Below are 22,088 nucleotides of genomic sequence, written 5' to 3'. Positions count from 1 at the left end.
TCCTGACCTCAACCCTATAAAAAAATGGTGGGCTGAACTGAAAAAGTGTGTGCGAGCAAGGAGGCCTATAAATCTGATTAAGTTCCACCAGCTCTGTCAGGAGGAATGGGACAAAATTCACCCAACTTATTGTGGGAAACTTGTGGAAGGCTACCCAAAACGTTTGCTACCAAATACTAATGGAGTGTATGTAAACTTTTGGCCCACTGAGAATGTGATGAAAGGAATAAAAGCTGAAATAAATCCTTCTCTCTACTATTATTCTGACATTTCACATTCTTAAAATAAAGTGGTGATCCTAACTGACCTAAGAGGGCATTTTTACTAGGATTAAATGTCAGGAATTGTGGAAAAACTGAGTTTAAATGTACTTGGCTAAGGTGTATGTAAACTTCCGACTTCAGCTGTATGTATCAGATTACATTTTATTTCTCCGACCATAAACATAAAAATCCACTCAATATTTTTTCAGCTTCTCTGACCCATTAAAACGTTTTACATATCTGTGGGTCATGGTGTGTCTTCACTTGCTATTTAATTTGCTCCACTAATATCTGGTAGAAGAACTCCATTCAGTAAAAAAAGATTAACTTGTGTCTCATTTTTCTACACCCTAGGCCTAGTAGCTTTCTCTATCTACAAAAAAAAAATGCTAATTCCATTTTGAACATGAAAATGTTTCATTCCAAACTACGTCTTATTCATTTGGACATAAAACCATCTATTCATTTCAAGTGAACAGGAGGCCCTTCTTTCCTAGCGTGATGCTTCTCATGTGAGCATAGTAAGAGGGAGTGTATCACCAAGGGTTTGACAAAGCTTTCTGTGTGTGGATAAAATAAGCACTTGAGGTATCAATCACTCTCAGAGTTAAATCAAGTTAAAACACACAGATCCAGAGGCCTTAAAGGGTAAAGGGGGGACCCACTGGAAGAGACCATTCCTTTCTGAATCTCCGGCCAATGTGCTTTTCAAACCAACAGTACATGTAACTATTATGCCTTTATCACACCAATAGTGTCATTGCTCAAAATAGTATGCGGCATCTTCTGGATATGCATGCAACAAAAGTTCAACATTCAACTTCTGCTACCATGTCTGTCAAGCTGTCTACGCATACAGTTTGGCACATACGTTCAATAAATCCAATGTATGCCCCACACAGAACACACTGCAAACGCCTCTGCAACGCAATGCTGCAAGGCAAACGCAGCATTACATTGGAAACGAATGTACTTGTGATGTACCAAAATGCAATCACGCTGTCCGTGTGATTGGGGCGTTAGTCAGTCATAGTAGGCCTGATGTATGTGTGGCAGGACAAACAAATACATCGTTGTTTTTTTTAAGGCCCAGTGCAGTCAAAATTAAGATTTTCTTTATATATATTTACACAATATGAGGTTGGAATAATACTGTGAAATGTTTTAAATTACTATAATGCCATATTAGTGTAAAAGCTGTTTGAAAACACTGACTGAAATGTCAGCCTGTTTTGGTGGGATGGAGTTTTGGCCTTCCAAATAGCATGGACCATAACGTTTAATGCCAACCGCGGAAAAAAAACACCTAAGAAGAAAGGCATCGATTTTGTCCAATTAGGAAGAGGACGGAAGCCGCAGAGAAATACTTGGGTTTGCGAGGTTTTACTGCAGAACAGTTGCAGGGAGTGTTGATTGGTCGTGTTCTGTCCCCCCAGACCATAGTAGGATTAGATTGGGTAAATAATGGAATACGGTGGGGTTTTTTGTGTGTTTTTTTTAGGGCTAATAGATGGCAGGATACATTTTCCTTTTCCCCAATTGTATAATACTGTATCACAAATAACTTAATGTAGGATGGCTGTGAATAGCCTCACACTCCAATACACTAGGTGGTAGTGCATGAACATGAAATCGGACGCGATCCGGCAAAACAATCCCAAAGAATAAGAATAAGAATTAGGAAGCGACACTTCCGCTATACCATGCAAACACTGTTCTCACTTCCTTTTCAGTTTTAGGTGTCCTGTCGTGCTGATCTGCTATGCGTGGGCTACAGCGATAATAAGTTAACTTGTTAGCTAACTTGCCCCTTGAGGGATAATTGTTGCATCATAAATCTCCTACTCACATTACCAAATTGCACATAAATATTTAGGACATGCCAAACATCGTGCTTTTCAGCGGGAGCTCCCACCAAGACCTGTCACAAAAAGTGGCTGATCGCCTCGGACTGGAATTGGGGAAAGTGATAACGAAGAAATTCTCCAACCAAGAAACATGGTAGGTTTCGGTTTTTACGCATTTATCGTCTGCATTTAGATACGTGCATGATTATCTAATTGATCTGCTGAGCTAGCCTAGCAAGCTATCTGGTGCTGGACGTTAACTTACTGCAGCCTGGGTCATGCATACACGTGTGCGCAGAAGTAGTAAGTTTGCTATGCTAACGGTACTGAATAACGTTAGCTTGCTGCCGTTATTACATCAACACCTAAATTGGAAAGTTAGTTATGTAATCCCATGGTCACGCGTGCTGGTGTTTATTGTTGAGTCGTAACTTTGCAAGATATGCTAGCTAGTTTGCGAAAAGACTCACGTGACTTAATAATAGCCAACATAGTTCAGGTAAACAGAACCAACTACTGCAGCAACAGAGAACGAGGCCACGTTCAGTAGGCAAACGTCTTGAAACGTTGCAGATAAAGTGTAATGAACAGAGAATGAAAAGAGTGGTAACTGCAGGTAGCCTAGTGGGTAAGAGGTTTCTGCCAGTAACCAAAAACCCGCCGGTTTGAACCCCCTGCACCGACTAGGTGAAAAATCGCTCGATAATTATTCGCCCTGCTGCAACCCCAGATTCAATCTCTGCCTAAATAATGTCATGCACTTAAACCTAATTGCACCTGTCGCTCTGTATAAGACATACATACATACATAAATACATACACACACACACACACACACACACATACATACATACATACATACATACATTTATTTTCCTGATCTGTATTGTTACAATATTGTTTTGCCATGCTGCCACCCCTGGTTCCATTTTAGCCTAAATGATGTCATGCACGTAATCTAGGTTCATTTCCAGCAAGTAAGCAAGCTGACCTAATTGTTCAGTAGCGATGGTAACTACATAAACCTGCTCTGGTGCATGTAGACTTTACAATACTCGCAATATGATGCAATGGGTGTGAGCGAGTACACTGCATTGCCCCATGAACCAAGGTGAGCTACGATCTCCTATTGATTTTTAGCCTAGCTTCATTACTTGTCCCCTATGTGCAATAGTGGGTCTTTGTCAGCTATATTAATACAATGATCTGCTTTAGAATTTGTGGTTGCTTTTGGATACAGTTTGGCCTGATAGTGGGAGTGAGTACAGGGACACAGATAAATGAGATATTATTGTGGGATGTCCTCCTTGCAAGGATGAAAAGTGGGAGCAAGTACATAGTATTGAGTAGATGATCTGACATGATAGTCTTATACTCAGCTGGCCCCTCCCTGGATTTTGTGTTAAATGCTCAACAACAAAGCTTTCTCTGCCCTTAACCTTGTTCTGAACACCTCCAAAACAAAAATTGTGAAACACACCCCCCTCAGAGAGGGAGAGACACACACACACACACAGATTAATGTTGAAAGATGTGAGAGCTCATGTTTTTTTTAATTTTTTTACAAAAGGATAGATTTGGAGTTGGATTTTTTGGCAGGTACATATGCAAGATGCTACTCTCCACAGCATGGCCTTTGTTCCAGATCAAAACTCCTAACCTACAACCTAATTTTGACCAAAATGAACCGGATAGATTACTGCTTCCAGTGTTTTCTTTTTCCAAGTCTAGCAAACAAAGAGCAGAGACCTGAGGACACCATCCAACCTGGAACTGCGCTCCCAGACTTGAAAGGACAGACCAGATACAAATTCAATTAACTCGAAGGTGTGACGTAAGAGGGCTTTTGGCCCAACAAATGTCAGGAGTCTTTGAAGCGTCCTCTGAAGCGTCCTCTGAAGCCCCCTCCTGCTGTTCAGTCCATTCACTGGCATTTTCTACAAGAAATCTGCCTCCAGAAATAAAAGCTTCTCCCAAGTGGGTGTGACACCTACTCCTGTTGCCTGCTGCACTGCTGCTTGGATTCCACCTGGCGATCTGTTCACCGTGTGCTCTGGCCTGTGTCCCCCTGTCTGGTACAGGCAGTTTCACCACACTCACCCCTTTCTCCCAAGCTTTCCCTCGCCTTCAGCACACACGCACTGTTTGGGCGAGTGACTCTGAACTTACAATGGCTACCCCCCTCGTTATATAAAAATATATATATTGTGCATTTTGATATTTGACTCATGCATACTTTGTTGACTACAAACTTTCTTTACCCAACCGTGGGACAGACCGTGTTTGTTCCCACACTCAGGACTCTGACTCTCTATTGGTTACACTGACTTTTGGCCTCCCATCCTATTCTAACCACCTCTCGTCGGCTTTGTATTCATGTTACCTGATAGAATTGCTGTACGATATGATCTTGTTGCCATCTGATACACATTCAGATGTCATAAATCAGCACTGCAGAGCTCTCCTTGTCCTATGCCATGCCTTGATTGTATTACTGTTGATGATATTTGGAAATGTGCATGTGCACCCTGGCCCATCTACTGTTGCTAGCCCCAATTCTGACTTGTGCTCTGATATTTGCTTCACTGGTTGCTGAACTTGTGAAAGCCTGGGTTTTTCGCATGTTAACACTAGAAGCTCATGACCTAAAATGGATAAATTGAAAGTGTGTGTTCACAGATCCAATCCAGATGTGTTGGTCATTACTGAGACGTGGTTAAGGAAGTGTTTAGCATACTGATGTTCAACTTTCTGGTTATAACCTTTTTTGTCAAGACAGATCTTCCAAAGGCGGGCAAGTGGCAATCTTTACCAAGGATCACTTTCAGTGCTCGGTTGTCTCCACCAAGTCTTTCCTTAAACAATTTGATTTGCTGGTTTTAAGCATTGAGCTTTCAAATAGCTCTTTGTTGACTGTTGCTGGGTGCTATTGTCCTCCATCAGCACCGGCCTGTACCCTACCTGCCCTAAGATCCCTCCTGGCTGGAATTTGTCCTGCTAGGTGACCTAAACTAGGACATGCTTAAACCACCTGACCAAGTCCTAAAGCTTATGGGACTCCCTAAATCTTTCTTATATTATCACAAATCCCTCAAGGTATGACTCCAAACACCCAGAAAAGGCTACTCTCCTCTGTTATCCTCACAAATAATCCTGATAGGTATCAGTCTGGTGTTTTCTGTAATGACCTTAGTGATCACTGTTTTACAGCCTGTGTTCCTAATGGTTGCTCAATGAAACGACCTGTCCTGATTTGTCAGATGCTTGCTAAAAAGAAAAATTATGAGCAAGCCTTCTGTCATGAACTGGCCTGTAAAATGGTATAGAAATCAGCTTGATCCCCTTTCGAAGATGCTTGAACCTTCTTTTTTGATATTGTTAACAAACACGCCCCCATAAAGAAAATGACAATTAAAAACGGGTTCAGACCCTGGTTTGACCTTGATCTTGCAGAGTTAATCCACCTCAGGAATTGCATCTGGCAAAAGTCATACTCATGCTGACTGACATGCTGACTGGCTGTCTTTCAGGCAAATTAAAAACAAGTGTACTCGGGCAATCCGGAAGGCCAAAGTTAGTTACTTTAAGGAGCCGTTCTCTCTCTGTGGGTCTAACCCCGAGAAGTTCTGGAAAACGGTTAAACAACGTACTTCTTCATTTTTACTTAGCCTTTTCAAATATAGTTACAATCAGGCCTATTACCGTGAAATCCAGGAGCGTTGCGGCAGAATCTGCGATGGCCAGCAGCGGGAGGAGGGTCAGGAACAGGTCTGTCATAATTATTTCATCAAACAGTGTGCTTAAAGCATCAGACAAGCTCAGTGCATATTGTTGATTTATTAACTTAGGGTGTGCCAATATATGGGAAGAATACAAGTTTAAAAAATTTCGCCTAATCGATTGGTTGAAAGAACACGGTTGACCACATTTTTAAAATATACTCTGCGACAGTCCTAGTCTATACAGTAGTGGTGGGTCTCGCTTCTCCTCACGTCGTGCCTCTTCTGGGTGGTTCAGATAGGTAGACCGGCTGTTGCATTAATTGCCTCTTGGTCAGATGTGAGCACAATGACTCCAGCGGAGGCAGGGAAAGGGGGTTGTCCTGTCGGGAATGTTTCAGTTGTTGACTTGTTTTGAAGCCTGCAACTTGTGGAGAGATGGTGTGTGTGCCCTGATTCCCAGAAGTCTGCTTTTCCACACGCACTTTCAAATGAGAGTTAGTTTGTCAACGTTAAGCTCGTTCTGGTCACTCCAATTTACTGCACCAGACCTCCATCAGTCCTCCACTGTTGGCGTGCAGTTATGATACTGGGTTGTTGGAAAGTGATTTGTGGTGCTGTATCGTTCATGAGTGAGTAGCAGTTGCCCTTTTTTTCTAAGCATAACTTGTAGGGAGGGATTTGGCCTAGTTAATAAATGTCCATGGCGAGAAGTTTACGATCAGCCTTCTCTGTCAGGGTATACGAGCTATAGGCCTAGCGTGGAGTGATAAGAGCAGAGTGATGAGGATGATCTTCTCTACCTCAGTGTGGAGATGAGTGAGCGGTTCTGTGGAGGTAAGAGTTATCCTTTTCCTTAAGGTGACACTAAATTATGCTGCTGCTTCTCTTTGTCAGTGTGGAGATTGGGGAGAGCGTGCGCGGCGAGGACGTCTACATTGTGCAGAGCGGCTGCGGCGAGATCAACGACAACCTGATGGAGCTGCTGATCATGATCAACGCGTGCAAGATCGCCTCGTCGTCCCGCGTCACCGCTGTCATCCCCTGCTTCCCCTACGCCCGGCAGGACAAAAAAGACAAGGTAAGCCTGTTGCCTGCCGGGCTGCTCGCAGGCCCTACACATTCACCATGTCCAGTATGTAGTGCAACACGTAGCATTTAAAAAATATATATATAATTTAACCTTTATTTAACCAGGCAAGTCGGTTAAGAACACATTCTTATTTTCAATGACGGCCTGGGAACAGTGGGCTAACTGCCTGTTCAGGGGCAGAACGACAGATTTGTACCTTGTCAGCTCGGGGGTTTGAACTCGCAACCTTCCGGTTCCTAGTCCAACGCTCTAACCACTAGGCTACGCTGCCGCCCCATATACAGTACCAGTCAATATTTTGGACACACCTACTCATGCAAGAGTTTTAATACATTTTGTACTATTTTCTACATTGTAGAATAATATTGAAGACATCAAAACTATGAAATAACACATATGGAATCATGTAGTAACCAAAAAAAGTGTTTTGAGGTTCTTCAAAGTAGCCACCCTTTGCCTTGATGACAGGTTTGCACACTCTTGGCATTCTCTCAACCTGCTTTATGATGTGGTCACCTGGAATGCATTTCAATTAACAGGTGTGCCTTGATAAAAGTTAATTGGTGGAATTTCTTCTTCGTGCGTTGTGACACGGTAGGGGTGGTATATAGGAGATATTTGGTAAACGACCAAGTCCTTATGGCAATAACATCTCAAATAAACAAAGAACAATGACAGTCCATTACTTTAAGACATGAAGGTCAGTCAGTCTGGAAAATATCAAGAACCTTGACAGTTTCTTCAAGTGCAGTCGCAAAAACCGTCAAGTGCTATAATGACACAGGCTTTCATGAGGGCTGCCATAGAAAGGGAAGACCTAAAGTTATCTCTGCTGCAGAGGATAAGTTAATTTGAGTTACCTGCCTTAGAAATTGCAGCCCAAATAAAAGCTTCAGAGTTCAAGTAATACAGATCTCAACATCAACTGTTCAGAGGAGACTGTGTGAATCAGGCCTTTATGGTCAAATTTCTGTAAAGAAACCACTACTAAAGGACACCAATAAGAAGAGACTTTCTTGGGCCAAGAAACACAAGCAATGGACATTAGACCGGTGGAAATCTATCCTTTGGTCTGAGGAGTCCAAATTTTAGATTTTTGGTTCCTACCACTGTCTTTGAGACGCAGTGTAGGTGAACGGATGATCTCTACATGTGTTGTTCCCACCGTGAAGCATGGAGGTGTGTGGAGGCTTTGCTGGTGACACTCCTGATTTATTTCAAATTCAAGGCACACTTAACCAGCATGGCTACCACAGCATTCGGCAGTGATGCGCCATCCCATCTGGTTTGCACTTAGTGGGACTATCATTTGTTTTTCAACAGGACAATGACCCAACACACCCCCAGGCTGTGTAAGTGCTATTTTACCAATAAGGAGAGTAATGGAGTGCTGCTTCAGATGACCTGGCCTCCACAATCAGCCGACCTCAACCCAATTGAGATGGTTTAGGGTGAATTGGACCGCAGAGTGAAGGAAAAGCAGCCAACAAGTGCTCAGCATATGTGGCAACTCCTTCAAGACTGTTGGAAAAGCATTCCAGGTCAAGCTGGTTGAGAGAATGCCTAGAGTGTGCAAAGCTGTCAAGGCAAGAGTGGTTACTTTGAAGTATCTCTGAATTTGTTTTACACTTGATTGCTATTTCATCGTTTTAATGTCTTCACTATTATTCTACAATGTAGGAAATGGTTTAAAAAAAGGAAAACCTGTGTAGTTGTCCAAACTTTAGACTGGTACTGTGTATATAAACATACACACATCTCCTCCTCTTGAATGTTTTCCCCAGACACAGTTGATTGGCATGTCATCCAATAACTTCTGTGTTATAACACAAAAGACATACGAAAAATACAGCCTCGGCCAAATAAAGCTGTAGGTTTGAATTAGAGCATGGTTCGTCACCTGGGGTGACGTCAGACTTTCCAAGAGGGGAGAAAAGGTTCAGGCCACCGCTTATCTGGTAAATGATTCACACACTGTTCCAGTTAATAGAGTAAAACGAGTTTCCTCATGTAGCAACCCGCAGTTGTTCTGAGGCCTAACCTATATTCCACCTTTTCTCCCTCTTTCTCTATCAACCCAAAGACAGTGTATCAAGCACCAGTTACTATCATGAGACCCTAAGCACGCAATCTCTGTTGCGGAGCATATTTAACCTTTTATTTAACTAGGCAAGTCTGGTGAGAGAACAAATTGTTATTTATAATGACCGCCTACTCCGGCCAAACTCAGACGACGCCGGGCCAAATTGTGCGCCGCCCTATGGGTCTCCCAATCATGGCCGGATATGATACAGCCTGGATTTGAACCAGGTACTATAATGACGCCTATTGCACTGAGATGCAGTGCCGTAGACCCCTGCGTCACTCGGGAGCCCTATTATGTTTTGTAACAAGGTGTAACATGTCAGATCTCAAAGGCCCCTCTAACGTAGTGGCATACTGTAGCCCAGTGTTTCCCTACTCTTGTCCTCTAGTGTAACAGGTTTCAAGGTCATGTCTAGCAGGGATCTTGCTAATGTCAAACTTGCATATTCGAGGTCATGTTGGAGAATCTTTGCAATTTAGCTAACCCTAACCCTTTTCCTAACCTTAATCTACCTAACCTGCTTTGAAAAGGTCACTTCTGACATTAGAGGCATCCCATCTAGTCAACCCTGATTCAACTCATTGAGGGCTTGATAATTAGTTGACAAGTTGCATCGGGTGTACTTGTCTGAGCCTACAACAAAAATGTGTGCTGCAGGGGTTACTGGAGGTCTGGAGTTGGGAAATACATCTGTAGCCTATACAAACACTCGGAACTACAAGTTCTAGAACAGGACATTACAGATTTCCGACAGAGGGTCTACTTACGTTTGTAAATCAAGTTTAATACAAGAAGGATTTAGACGGGGTATGTTTGCTTATACCAAATGGTGGCTGTTTAATTCCACATGTTGGCCTATCACTGTTGTCTTTTCCCCGAGGCATGTTAAATCAATACATGGCACTGTGGAATGTGACCTAGTACAAAATAGATGTTGAAACAAGCGTCCTGCCAGAGTTGAACTTGTGTGTGTAAATAAAGTAACCTGTGAGTTGTGATTTGTCCCCTGAAACCAGAATCTCTACGGTCACCTTGTGCTGCTATTTTGCTACAGAGGGCTGTGTGCATTAACCACAGAAGACCGAGATGTCTGTGTTGAACACGCGACAACCTGTAGCCAATCACCATCTGTTGTCTGTCGCCTGACCTGGATTGTGTTCCTTGTGGAGGAGCAAACGATTTCGACTTCACTAGTTATTTAAATCCAGGGCATTTTACTGTATTACAACAATTGTTGTCACACTGAATAATTGAATTTTGTGCTTCGTTTGAAAGAGCCTGTAACTCCCTCTGTGTCCCAGAGTCGTGCGCCTATCTCAGCCAAGCTGGTGGCCAACATGCTGTCTGTAGCCGGCGCCGACCACATCATCACAATGGACCTCCACGCCTCGCAGATCCAGGTAGGCAGCATCCAACACATCACTGTCACAGCAATGCAATTGCAGGGTGCAGTTTCACCTGCCGATAAATTAAGTTATATTCAATTGAAACGACTAGTAGTAGTTGCTAGATTTGTTTCATTCCTAGTTAATGCAGTGAAGTCTAAAGTTGTCGCTATGTTTTTGCTCAATATTAGGCTAGTCGAAGAAGGCGGTATATTATCATGGAAAATCTAACTTTTTTTATGTGTCTGTAGGGATTCTTCGACATCGCCGTGGACAACCTGTATGCGGAGCCCGCGGTCCTCCAGTGGATCCGGGAGAACATTCCAGAGTGGAAGAACAGCTGCATTGTGTCCCCTGACGCTGGAGGAGCCAAACGGTAATAACCAATTCCATGTGGCAGGGTCACATGAACCGGATACGGCTGGTCCTGAGGTCTTCAACAATGTGGCAGGGTCACATGAACCGGATACGGCTGGTCCTGAGGTCTTCAACAATGTGGCAGGGTCACATGAACCGGATACGGCTGGTCCTGAGGTCTTCAACAATGTGGCAGGGTCACATGAACCGGATACGGCTGGTCCTGAGGTCTTCAACAATGTGGCAGGGTCACATGAACCGGATACGGCTGGTCCTGAGGTCTTCAACAATGTGGCAAAGCGACGGGGAAGAAGTGTTTGGACCCATTCATCTCTCCCTCGTTTAACTATTTTCATTGGGTGTTTCTTTGTACCTGTCCATCTTCGAGACTTATGCCCGACTTCCGGGGGTCATGCGAATGTGGTGCTATTTCAGCTGAGCGCTGACATGCACATCTCATATTTCTTATCTTTGTTTTAATTTCCTTGTATCCAGAGTGACCTCCATCGCTGACCGTCTGAATGTGGAGTTTGCCCTCATCCACAAAGAGAGGAAGAAGGCCAACGAGGTGGACCGCATGGTCCTGGTCGGAGACGTGAAGGACCGCGTGGCCATCCTGGTCGACGACATGGCCGACACCTGCGGTACCATCTGCAAAGCTGCTGAGAAGTGAGCCACAGCGACCCCTCACACAGCTAATATCCCCAAAGTTATTCTACCATGGCCTTGCTCTAGGTTATTTGTGTTTGGCTTGTGCTGTCAATAAAAGTCTGTATTTATAGATGGTTGCTATGTAGGCTCATCTGTTGAGCATCTGTTGATCTCAAATCACCGTATGGTTTATTGACCTGAACCCATTCTATCAAACCTAATGAGAGAGATTGTGTAGAGGGTGAGAAGTGATGTGTGGATTCAAGATCAACTCAGGTTTTTTTTTTCTTTATCAAAATGGGGCTTGGCCGTGGGTGTGGCCAATGGTACTGTCTGACCTAAACATGTAGGGCCCTCCTGTTTGCTGCAGTGACTAAATGTAGCTGTTTTAAAGCAAGTTTTTCTCTACTGTTTGGACATAGTTGGCCCAAGGGGGGGAAATAAAAATCATTATCGTTTTCGTTTGTTCCAGTCTCAACCATAGCTCCCGTTTCACGGTCTCTCTGAAAATCCTCCACCTTTCACTCTTCTATTTGATGCTTGTGCCTTTTTAATTTTTCTACTTTGCCTCATATGCATTATTTCAAATGCAGTTTCAAATTACTGTCACTTTAAAAAATTACACAACTCATATCTCTCTTTCTAGATTGATTGATGCCGGTGCGATCAAGGTCTACGCTATCCTCACGCACGGCATATTTTCCGGTCCGGCCATCGCGCGCATCAACGACGCTCCCTTCGAGGCCGTGGTGGTCACCAACACCATCCCCCAGGAGGAGAAGATGAAGTCTTGCCCAAAGATACAGGTACCCCCAGTCCAGATAGGCACTTCCTGTTTTCTCACATGTCCTTCTACCTTTTAGCCAATGAGGAATCCATTTGTTGATACATGCAGCATTTTGCCTCTCCCATGTCTTGAAGCACCTGTAGCTTGCTGCTATTGTTAAAGCTAACCATTCCAACCAGGATTGATTGGCTGCCCTGTAGGATGCCAGACCTGAGGCACTGGTATATGGCGGTCTGCCATAGAGATGTATATGATGTTGTATTTTTGTGGTCTCCACCAGATCATAGATATAGCCATGATCCTGGCCGAGGCGATCAGGAGAACCCACAATGGCGAGTCTGTGTCCTACCTCTTCAGCCACGTGCCCTTATAAAGGATGGTCACAAGGAAGAGGTCACAATGGCCAATTTAGGCCGTTTCTCTCCTCGTGGTCCAATCAGCTCGCACCTTCAGTGGCCACGCCCTCCCGGAAGTTCTTAAACCCTGATGGTTTGGGCCAATTACACGTGAACGGTTCCTAAAGGCCACGCCCACTTTCCCAGCTCCTTTGTTCCTGTGGAGACCCAAGAAAGAGTATCACCTCTTTGAGACCAGCAAGTTTCTATTTATGCATAATACCATGTTAAGATTTCCTTATTGTGTTTGTTTTCATTATCATGCTTTGCCAGCCAAAGGATCTGGCTGTCATTTTAACCAAAGGTCCATTGCCTAACGATGTTCCTGTTTGTTGTACCTCATTTTTTTGTCCATTTCACTATAAATGAAAGCATTCCATTGTGTGATGTCACTTCTTGAGTCATCTGACTGTTCTAACCAGCTCCGTGGGGAATCTGCAACGCTGCTGGTTTTAGAGGCACTTTTGTTTCATCAATAGACGCCGATTACGAAATACCAGGGTCCTATTCACTAGACTCAAAACTGTAGCAAACGGGGAGGGACTATCTATCCGATGTTTTGATACGGTGTGTGCTAATCAATGCCACTCAGGGTTGTTTAGTCATCAACAGCTGATTTTTAATTCCGTTAACCAGCAACATTTGGTTAGTGTTGGAGTTCAGTTTTTTTCTCCGAAAGATCCAGAGTAGAGGCTGTATTTGTTCAACCAGCAGATACCTACGTAATGTCTATAAGCGTCTAGAATTGTCTCCTTAAAGTCCCAAAATTGTATCATGGAATTCGAGAGAATTGTCGTAAGCATTTCCACATGTTCTAGTTAAAACACTCTACTTTAGTGCCACGTAACAAGGCCAAATCTGATTTGCCATTTTAGTTTCCTTCATTTAGTATGCACCTGGTGGTGCACTCTAGTGACGGACTGGTGTCATTGCAGGGCCTCATGCTCACCTTTGTATTTCTGATCACATTTGCTCCATTACAATCTTGAAATTGCTCATTTACTAAAACTCCAACACCACTTCTAAACTTTTGAAAAACTGGGCAGCAAGAGATATCTGATAGGATTTCGGCAATCGGATAGGAATAAATTAATAGAAGGGGTATCCACATTCAAGTCAATGATACAATCGGATAGGAATAAATTAATAGAAGGGGTATCCACATTCAAGTCAATGATACAATCGGATAGGAATAAATTAATAGAAGGGGTATCCACATTCAAGTCAATGATACAATCGCTCTATTTAAATACATTTAATTCGATCCGATAACTTAGAGGGACTGTCCCCAGTTTCTCCATCAGGTGTATCCATCTTTTCAAAGGGTGATTGGTCAAACAACCCTCACCCAAAAGGTCACGAATTTCAAAGTTCTACTTTCCCCATGTCTTAAGTGTTATCCCCCCCAATTACTTGTATCGTAAGTTCTAATGTAGGAGGGTAACTCCTCAGGGTTCATTTTCCCCTGTTGTGTGCTCCAAAGGCTGTGTTCAGAATGATTTCGCGGATTGGTTGAAAACTGCTGGTGGACAGGCAGCCACACTTTAGTTTTTTACGCCACCAGGGTTTTCATTGACAATAAACTTTGACAGTGACATCTACATACTGCTGACTGTCTTCCTTTCTTTGAGGATCCTCAGATGAATTGTTATAGACAGTACACTGTTATTTTCCCTATGGGCAGGAGTTGTGTGATCCCATTGGAAGATGGGAGTAATTGGGTGGCCATATGAGGAACGTGTTGCTACTTACGGCACCAGAATCTTGTGGCAGTGCCATGGGAAAGTAAAGGACCTTGGTTGAACGTTTGTCAGTCACACGTCTTAAAAGGGTGAGTTCACCAAACTAGCCATGCAACACCACCGCCCAACCACCATCTAGGATCAGGTCCTCCTTGACTATGGAATCTTATTAATTGTGATCTAAAATGCAAAACTGGTCCTAGATCAGCACTCCTGGTCTGAGACGCTTTGCCCTGGACTCCCATCCAAGGACCAACCAGGGTGAATATCCTTGTTTAGGCTCAACATCTTTAAAAAATAAAACACCTGCCAACAAGGGGGATGTGGGATGGTGTGGTTGATGGCTACAGCCATATGTAATATTTCATCTATATATATATGACAGTGACATCTACATACTGCTGACTGTCTTCCATATATATATATATATATATATATATATATATATGCTGCCCTGGTGGGGGACCGTGATGTCAGTTTTGATTTATTGGTGATGGATAGTGGCTGAAAAGATCCATAGCTGGCACCCACGTGCTTACTAGGTGTTTCATCTGAACCAGGCCAAACTGTCACGTAACCATAACATACTTCACAAAGAGGATCATCGAGAAAATAAGACAAGTGCTATTAGATATTCATTAAGAAATGTGAGTTATAACTATAGATTATTTTTGCCAGTGGTAATAATCATATGCGTCTGTTTTATAGAGACCATATGACTACTTGCCCACACCGAGTTAATAGAAGGGACATGTTCTTTGCTCTCTTAGAAATGAGTGCAATAAAAAGTAACATGATAAATACAATATGTGGTACGGTACATACCTCCGTTTTCCGACAGGTGGCGTCTTGTGCATACTTCTCTCAGCCGTGCCTGAAACTCGGTGAATAAAGTGATTTTAAACACATTTGTGAAATTTTGGACACATTTATCACGTCTCCATAATTTGTTCAAATTCCCGCCGTTGAAAAATGAGGTTCAAATGTAATCTAATTTTAATATACCGTGTGTTTAATTTCCAAATCGTTCTTGGATGGGAGCTGTATCGTGACGTCAGACTCTGTCATTTGCATATTGCTCAGTATATCTCCTATGCTTGCGCAAAGGCGCGACACATTGCTGCAACGCAAAGCCTGGAGAAGTACCACTAGTCAATCAGTCCAACTTTGGTAAGCACTGATATTCATATTAACTTTAAGGTATTGGTCATATAAAAGTAGGATAACTGATATCTGCTGAAATGCTGCCAGAATAGTGTAACTAACCTGAATTTATCCTTGCGAGAACATTCTAACCTGTACCATGCCAAGGACAAAAGATGCGACTATAAAGATGTTTGGATGGATACAACATCTTTAAAAAATAAAAATATTTTTTAAAGAAACATCTAACTAGTAAATAGAAACGAATGGATATGTGTTCTATTTCAGTTTCGCTGTGTAACACTAGCCATGTGAATCCACATCCTTTGTTCAGATTAGTTGTGGTGGTGATAGGCTACGGTCAATTGTCTAAATCATGCGTAATAACATTTGAAATGTGCCTTTTAGATAGTATGTTGTGACATGGATGGGCCTATTTGAGGGAATTGGTGTACAATTTGGGAGCTGATCTTCGAAGATAAAGCGGATCTGGGCGGTGGTTCTCCAGATTGCGCTGCCCAAGGGATAGGCGAGTCTTCGACCATACACGTGGAATTAAAGTCTGATAAGCATTGAAGACAAAAATACATTTAATATACTTTATCTTTATACTTTATCCGTTGATGTGAACGCATGGTTGGTTATGTGTGGCCAACCGCTTTTTCCTCTTTTCGGCGTTCTCAGCATGGGAGCGCGTATTGTTATGTAAATGTGCATTTTGGGGAATATTAGGCGCCATTCATTGTGGGGTGCGGTTTTGTGCCCCTGTGTGTGACATGGTCCCTGAATTGGGTAACGGGATGTGAGGCAAATTGCACCAGGCTCTGCTTGAGGCGAACAAAAGAATGCAGGAGCACCACTTACACGTTTTGGTCTCGTTGCGCACTTGAGGAACAGCTATTGTGGCTGCAGTGCTGTCTGCGCATATGTTTAATTAAAAAATAATGCTTCTCGTTTTGACAGACACTTCGCGATCATGTCTGACAAGCCAAATCTCGAGGAGGTCGCCAGCTTCGACAAGACCAAGCTGAAAAAGACCGAGACGCAGGAGAAGAATCCGCTGCCGACTAAAGAAAGTAAGGATGCAGACATTGCAACAGTCTGACATTATGATATGACACATGAATACTATATTTTAAACTTAATTTGCATTTTTGAATAGACTTAACCCACTGGGCACACACTGGTTGAATCAACGTTGATTCCACGTCATTTCAATGAAATTCCGTGAACCAATGTGGAATAGAAGTTGAGTTGACATCAGTGCCCAGTGGGATGCATCATAAGAAGGCTACTGTACTGTACTGTAGGCCTACTGGTACTCCTATAGAATATAATCCTACCTTTTTCAATGTTAACATTTTGGGTCTATGCTATGCTACAGTAGACATGATAGGCCTAGGCTAAGTGAAAGACCATTTATGCCTCAAGGGTGTTGAGATTTTCATCACTGTTCTTTTGTCTCTCTTTCTCTCTGTCTCTCACTCTGTCCCCAGCCATTGAACAGGAGAAGCAGGCGTCATCGTGAAGACCATCCCTCCGTCATGCACTGTAACCCCCTCCTCCTGCATTGCCTTCTTTTCACTCATTTATTTTTAGCTGTATAACTTGTCAAGAAAATCCACACCAACAACACAAAGCTGCACTGCGATGGATGACCATCCATGTCCAGGCGCTGACCCCACCCCTCCTACCACCTCCACCAATAGAGGACCAGGCCCTCGCCAGGCCAGGAATGAGGAAGTACTACCAACCAACCAGAGGCGGTACGGTGGACGGGCCCAAAGGTGTGGGTTGTGGTGTCCAAACATCAATACTGGGTAGAGAGGGCTACAGGATGGGGGCGTGGTCTTGGATCTAGGAAGTTACATCCCTCGTTCGACATCCAATTTCCTGTGTGGCCTCTTGTCGACCTGGTAACACACGCCTCAATCGTGTCCGGCTTCTTTTATTTCATTTTTGGGGAAAATGCACAACCTTTTTTTGTTTTTACGCTGGTAATATGATTAACATACCCATCAGTTAATACAAGTTTTCTGTCAGATATTTTTTTTTATCGAACCAAGGATGAAAAAATGGAATCCATCTAGTCTTCGGAGATACTCGTGTGGACTTTATTTACATTGATGTTTTCAAAACGTTATTGTACGATGACCTTTTTTATCAATGTGATTTGGGATAGCTTTTTGTGTTGCACCCGGTCTCTGAATTGTTTAATATTGTAAGGAAAACATATCATTACTGGAAATTAATTCCATGTGTTCTGCGTCGATCAAATTATTTGGAGTTTTCTAAAGTCCCAACTCATGTTAATCTGCCACATACCTTTACCAAGAATGGAAACAGTGAAATGTTGTAATAAAAAAATGTGTTTCTATGAAGTGAATTACGACATGCTTTCTTTCTCCATGCATTTTTTTACATTGAGGGATGCGTACTTAGTGGACCACCCACGTTCTGTGTTTGTCAACTAAGGCCAATTCTCTGGTCTGCCGACGGTAACCCACATTCCGTACTCTACATGACCCATGGGCCATGACCCTTGAACCTGCAAGGCGATGAGGCTGTTTGCACTGGGAAAATCCACTCAAAAACTAATAAGAACTAGTCCACTGTTGATACAGTCCCACGTTTTTTTGCATGTCAGCAGTCATGTTTTCAAAACGCAACATCATGATGATGTGGCAGGTGACGCTTTGCTTCCTGAAAATCCTATATCTTGAAAACTTGACTGCTCACATGCAAAACATTTTGGGACCGTATCAACAGTGGACTAGTTCATTTTTATTTTTAAAGAGATTTTGAGTAGATGTTCCCTTTTTAAAGGCATATCCAGGACATTTCAGTTAACAATGCAGTACTCTATTTCCAGAAAGATCCACGGGCACGTTGATGATTAAGGCCTTTTATCCCATGTTTATTGGGGAGTAAGATGTCTCAGACTCAGCATTGATTATCACACACATTCAGTATCAGCTCAGGCATTGTAGGCACTTAGAGTTGAGTGGAAAAGGAGTGGTTGCGCTCATATCTATTGTTATTCATGAAATACACATTGATTCACAGAGTATTTGTAAGCCAGGTGAACAAGTGTACGGATGTACACATTTCAATGGCACAGTGTAGATATAAACTCTTGATAGAAGACTTTATCTCAAATGTTCAAAGAAATGAAGTAAGCGCATAATAAACATGAGTAAGATTCACCTCTCAATTTAGATTTTGTATGAGTTAGCAGTTCTTTGTCCTCGGTGTGGTCAATAGGGTGTTGCCTCTAAGTTGGGGATTTATTCAGCCCAACTCCCTTCAGCTTGAATTAGTGTTCACCTGCAAAGCCTAATGGTATTATCATGACATCAGACACTCCACTTCCTGGAAATAGACAGACAGATGACAAACATACCATACACAAGCCAGGACTGTTTCACTTCACTTCCTTATCAATATAAAAAAGACAAGTTGCGGATTGGGCCTTTAATGATGATACTGCTCACACTATGTTGCGACAGCAATCAATTATAATGACTGAAAAGAATGACGTCTTAAGATGAATCCTGCAGTCTACTCTGTTGACATTTCTGTCCATCGGCCATGTGCTGGTGAAAAGACAAAAGAACACTGAGTACTGTATAAGGATTTCAATCCAGTCCTCATTCCGGCCTGCGGTGTCCACCAAAGATGTCCAAGACCTAACAGTAGGTTAATCACACGTCAGTGTAAGGGGATTGATGTTAAATCAGTTACTCTTAATAGGGCATTAATCTGCTGCTCGGGCTGGACAAGGCGAGGACTCTTGAGACAGTCTGAGAGAGAGAGAGTAGGCCAGAGCCACAGCCTCATTCTCACGCTGCTCACATGCATGGGCACCGTGACCTCCCTGGATTAACCTAATAACTAACTAACTCTCTCTCTCTCTGTGTGTCTCTCTCTTGTTCGTAGTCAGCAACTGACCAACCCTACTGAAGGACGTTATTTACCAAGATGAATGTACTGTATAATAATCTCTAAATAATATTAGCAATCCAATAGTGTGGTGACTCATATGTTATGTCTTAGTATGTGCATATGTGATATGCCTATGTTCATTTGGGCGTGCATAATGAGGTGGGGGCGGGAAGAGGACAGGGCTGTACATTGGGTCAGATGTGTCACCGGGGCCGGGATGACCTACCCTGTAACCCGTGGTAACAGCTGCATGGAACTGCTGCTGAGTCACTTCCTGGTTTATTACCCTGATGCTTGTCATGGATGATTGCAGTGTCCTACCAAGCACTTTCCCTGGGTTTGCAGTCTAAATAGAAAAACCTTTATTGTTATTTCTACTCATTTTAAAGCCACAATCTGGACTTTGCATTTCATTCCAACTGCAGTCAATGGGTTGGGTTGTCCTATATCATTAATTAAAATGATCATTGAACAGCAGGAAATATCCCATATTGTTAATATAAAGAGTTCTGTGAGAAAGAAATACATAGACAAACATTTAGGGCGCCCATCTAGAACGAGCTCATTCGATCTCTTAAATTCATCCCTCTCTCCACTGTGGACCGCCTCCTTGGGTTCAATTCCACAGTCATCTTTTGTTTGAAACTGGGCACAGATAGAGCGATGGCCACATTCATTGATGGATTGATAGATTGATTAATGGTCCCTGTACAATCATTCCTTCCCTGGCTGCAGACATACCCTGCAGAGGCCAACGGGAAGCCGGTTAGCTCTTCACAGCCGGTTGCACAGGGTCAGTGCTCTTTAACCTCTTACCCCCCTACTTTTTTCAATTTCCGCCTGAAGACATACCCAAATCTAACTGCCTGTAGCTCAGGCCCAGAACCAAGGATATGCATATTCTTGGTTTCATTTGAAAGAAAACACTCTAACGTTTGTGTAAATGTGAATTGAATGTGGGAGAATATAACACAATAAAAATGGTTTAGATAATACAATGAAACAAAACACACGTTTTTTCTGTTTATTGTTGTATCATCATCTTTAAAATGAACAAGACAAAACAAACATTCAGATAGGATGATAGGGACAATTTCAGTGAAAAACATAAGAGGGCAACAGTACTTGTGCAGAGTTTCAGAATGATAACTTCCAAAATGAGTGTGCTACATGACAATTATCATGAAGTCACCCAGGTGTCCCACACAAGTAGCCCAAATGTACCCAAGTGGCCAAATTGGTGAAGTTATACATTTTGAATGGAATAACTATATACAAAATGCCAAAATGGTATTCTAACACACACCCCCAAAAAATGGAGAAAAAACATGAACAAAATATATACATTTATAAAATAACACTTTCAATATTTGGAAGACCCTCAGTCCTCTACACAATATTGTGCTGCTGATGCCAGGTGCCATAGCAGTCTCTTTCTGCTGTAAAGCAGAGGGTCACCAAGCATGTGGTGCAGGTGATGGGGGACTTCATTTTGCAAAGAACACAGCGACGCCTCCATGCTGTGCCCTTTTGGCCCTGAGGCTCATCCATGCCTGCAGAAATAAATTTGGGCAGATGAACACCACTTGTGGCAGGAGCAGAAGGGACAGAGGTAGAGGGGCCAGAACATGGTGCTGTGGTGCTGTAGCCAGCAAGCTCCTTGATGAGCAGCTCTCTGAAGGCTAGCTGTAAGATGGGGGGCTTTCCACAGCTCTTAGCCATTTCCTTGTGTAGGATGAATGCATTCACCACAGCAATGTCGATGAAATTATAGAAGAAAGTCTTGTACCATTTCATCATCTTATGGAGAACATTGTAATAGCCTATCAGCGCATCTGACAGGTCCACACCTCCCATGCTCTTGTTGTTGTTCTTTATTGCAGTTGGAATGGGGACATTTTTTGTGGTCCATGCCCCAGTAGCGCTGAGACAACAGGTGTCCGGCTGGATGAACCAGCTTCAGTGGGGGATGGACACCTTGGCACTGGGGGCTCCCATTCGGAGTCAGTGTCACTGTGAAAGAAAATGTTCAGTTAGAATAGTTTCACATATGAGCCCTGTATCAACAGGTATAATAAACAGATACGTGAAACAATCTCTTATCAATCTCTCATCTGTCACCGTGTCATTGGTTGTTTGTGTCTTCCACATCAAATTTTATGCAATTTCTAAAACCATGTCGTGGCCTTAAGCAGGAGCCATGAACGACATCTTCATCTCTGCAATCAGTTGTATCTTGACTTGGCTCTGAGATCATACTGTAGATAAGACATATTTTCTGTTTTCTCTGCTCTGCCCCAAGAAAGAAAGGTGTGTCAATGCTTGTCTCTGCAGAATAACTTGGGGAGAAATGGATCTGCCCTCATATCTATGTGCTGTGTGTGCAGGAGAAAAGGGTGTAGCACTACATAGTTGGCTAAAGTAAAGAGATTGCTGCCAAACTATGGACAGCACTCCTGTAGTCTACACCCTACTCTATTAGACTAGCCTCAGTAGGCTGGAGATCAATGATGGCTAGTGGTGTTGACTGTTCTCCATTCCATGTCTGTACTGTAATGCATTAGCCGAAGTAGAGGGGAAATCGATGGGCACTGCTTGGACAGCACGGCTAAGCACAGCATTAGTCCACCCATTGCAGATCGACTCATGGTGGTTTGATGAAGTGGCTAGCTGGT

The 22,088-nt window shown here is 42.9% G+C and overlaps 2 protein-coding genes across 2 annotated transcripts; both read left to right on the top strand.

The window, feature by feature from the left end:
• The first annotated feature begins 1,977 nt into the window (after nt 1–1,977).
• On the top strand, nt 1,978–17,849 carry LOC112253740 (ribose-phosphate pyrophosphokinase 2). Its single transcript, XM_024425710.2, has 9 exons — nt 1,978–2,264; nt 6,727–6,910; nt 10,310–10,408; nt 10,645–10,769; nt 11,246–11,419; nt 12,048–12,207; nt 12,469–15,495; nt 16,432–16,544; nt 16,965–17,849. The coding sequence occupies exons 1-7, from the start codon at nt 2,143–2,145 to the stop codon at nt 12,559–12,561; spliced, it is 957 nt and encodes a 318-aa protein (XP_024281478.1). The 5' UTR covers nt 1,978–2,142; the 3' UTR covers nt 12,562–15,495; nt 16,432–16,544; nt 16,965–17,849.
• On the top strand, nt 16,438–17,849 carry LOC112253741 (thymosin beta-11). The gene is made up of 2 exons (XM_042323975.1): nt 16,438–16,544; nt 16,965–17,849. Exons 1-2 carry the CDS (start codon nt 16,445–16,447, stop codon nt 16,994–16,996), a joined length of 132 nt encoding a protein of 43 aa, XP_042179909.1. The 5' UTR covers nt 16,438–16,444; the 3' UTR covers nt 16,997–17,849.
• Nucleotides 17,850–22,088: the final 4,239 nt, after the last annotated feature.

The sequence above is a fragment of the Oncorhynchus tshawytscha genome, linkage group LG07 (genome assembly GCF_018296145.1).
Source record: "Oncorhynchus tshawytscha isolate Ot180627B linkage group LG07, Otsh_v2.0, whole genome shotgun sequence".
NCBI lineage: Eukaryota > Metazoa > Chordata > Actinopteri > Salmoniformes > Salmonidae > Oncorhynchus > Oncorhynchus tshawytscha.
Note: the sequence above shows the minus strand (reverse complement) of the source record. Positions and strands in the feature narration are given on the sequence as shown.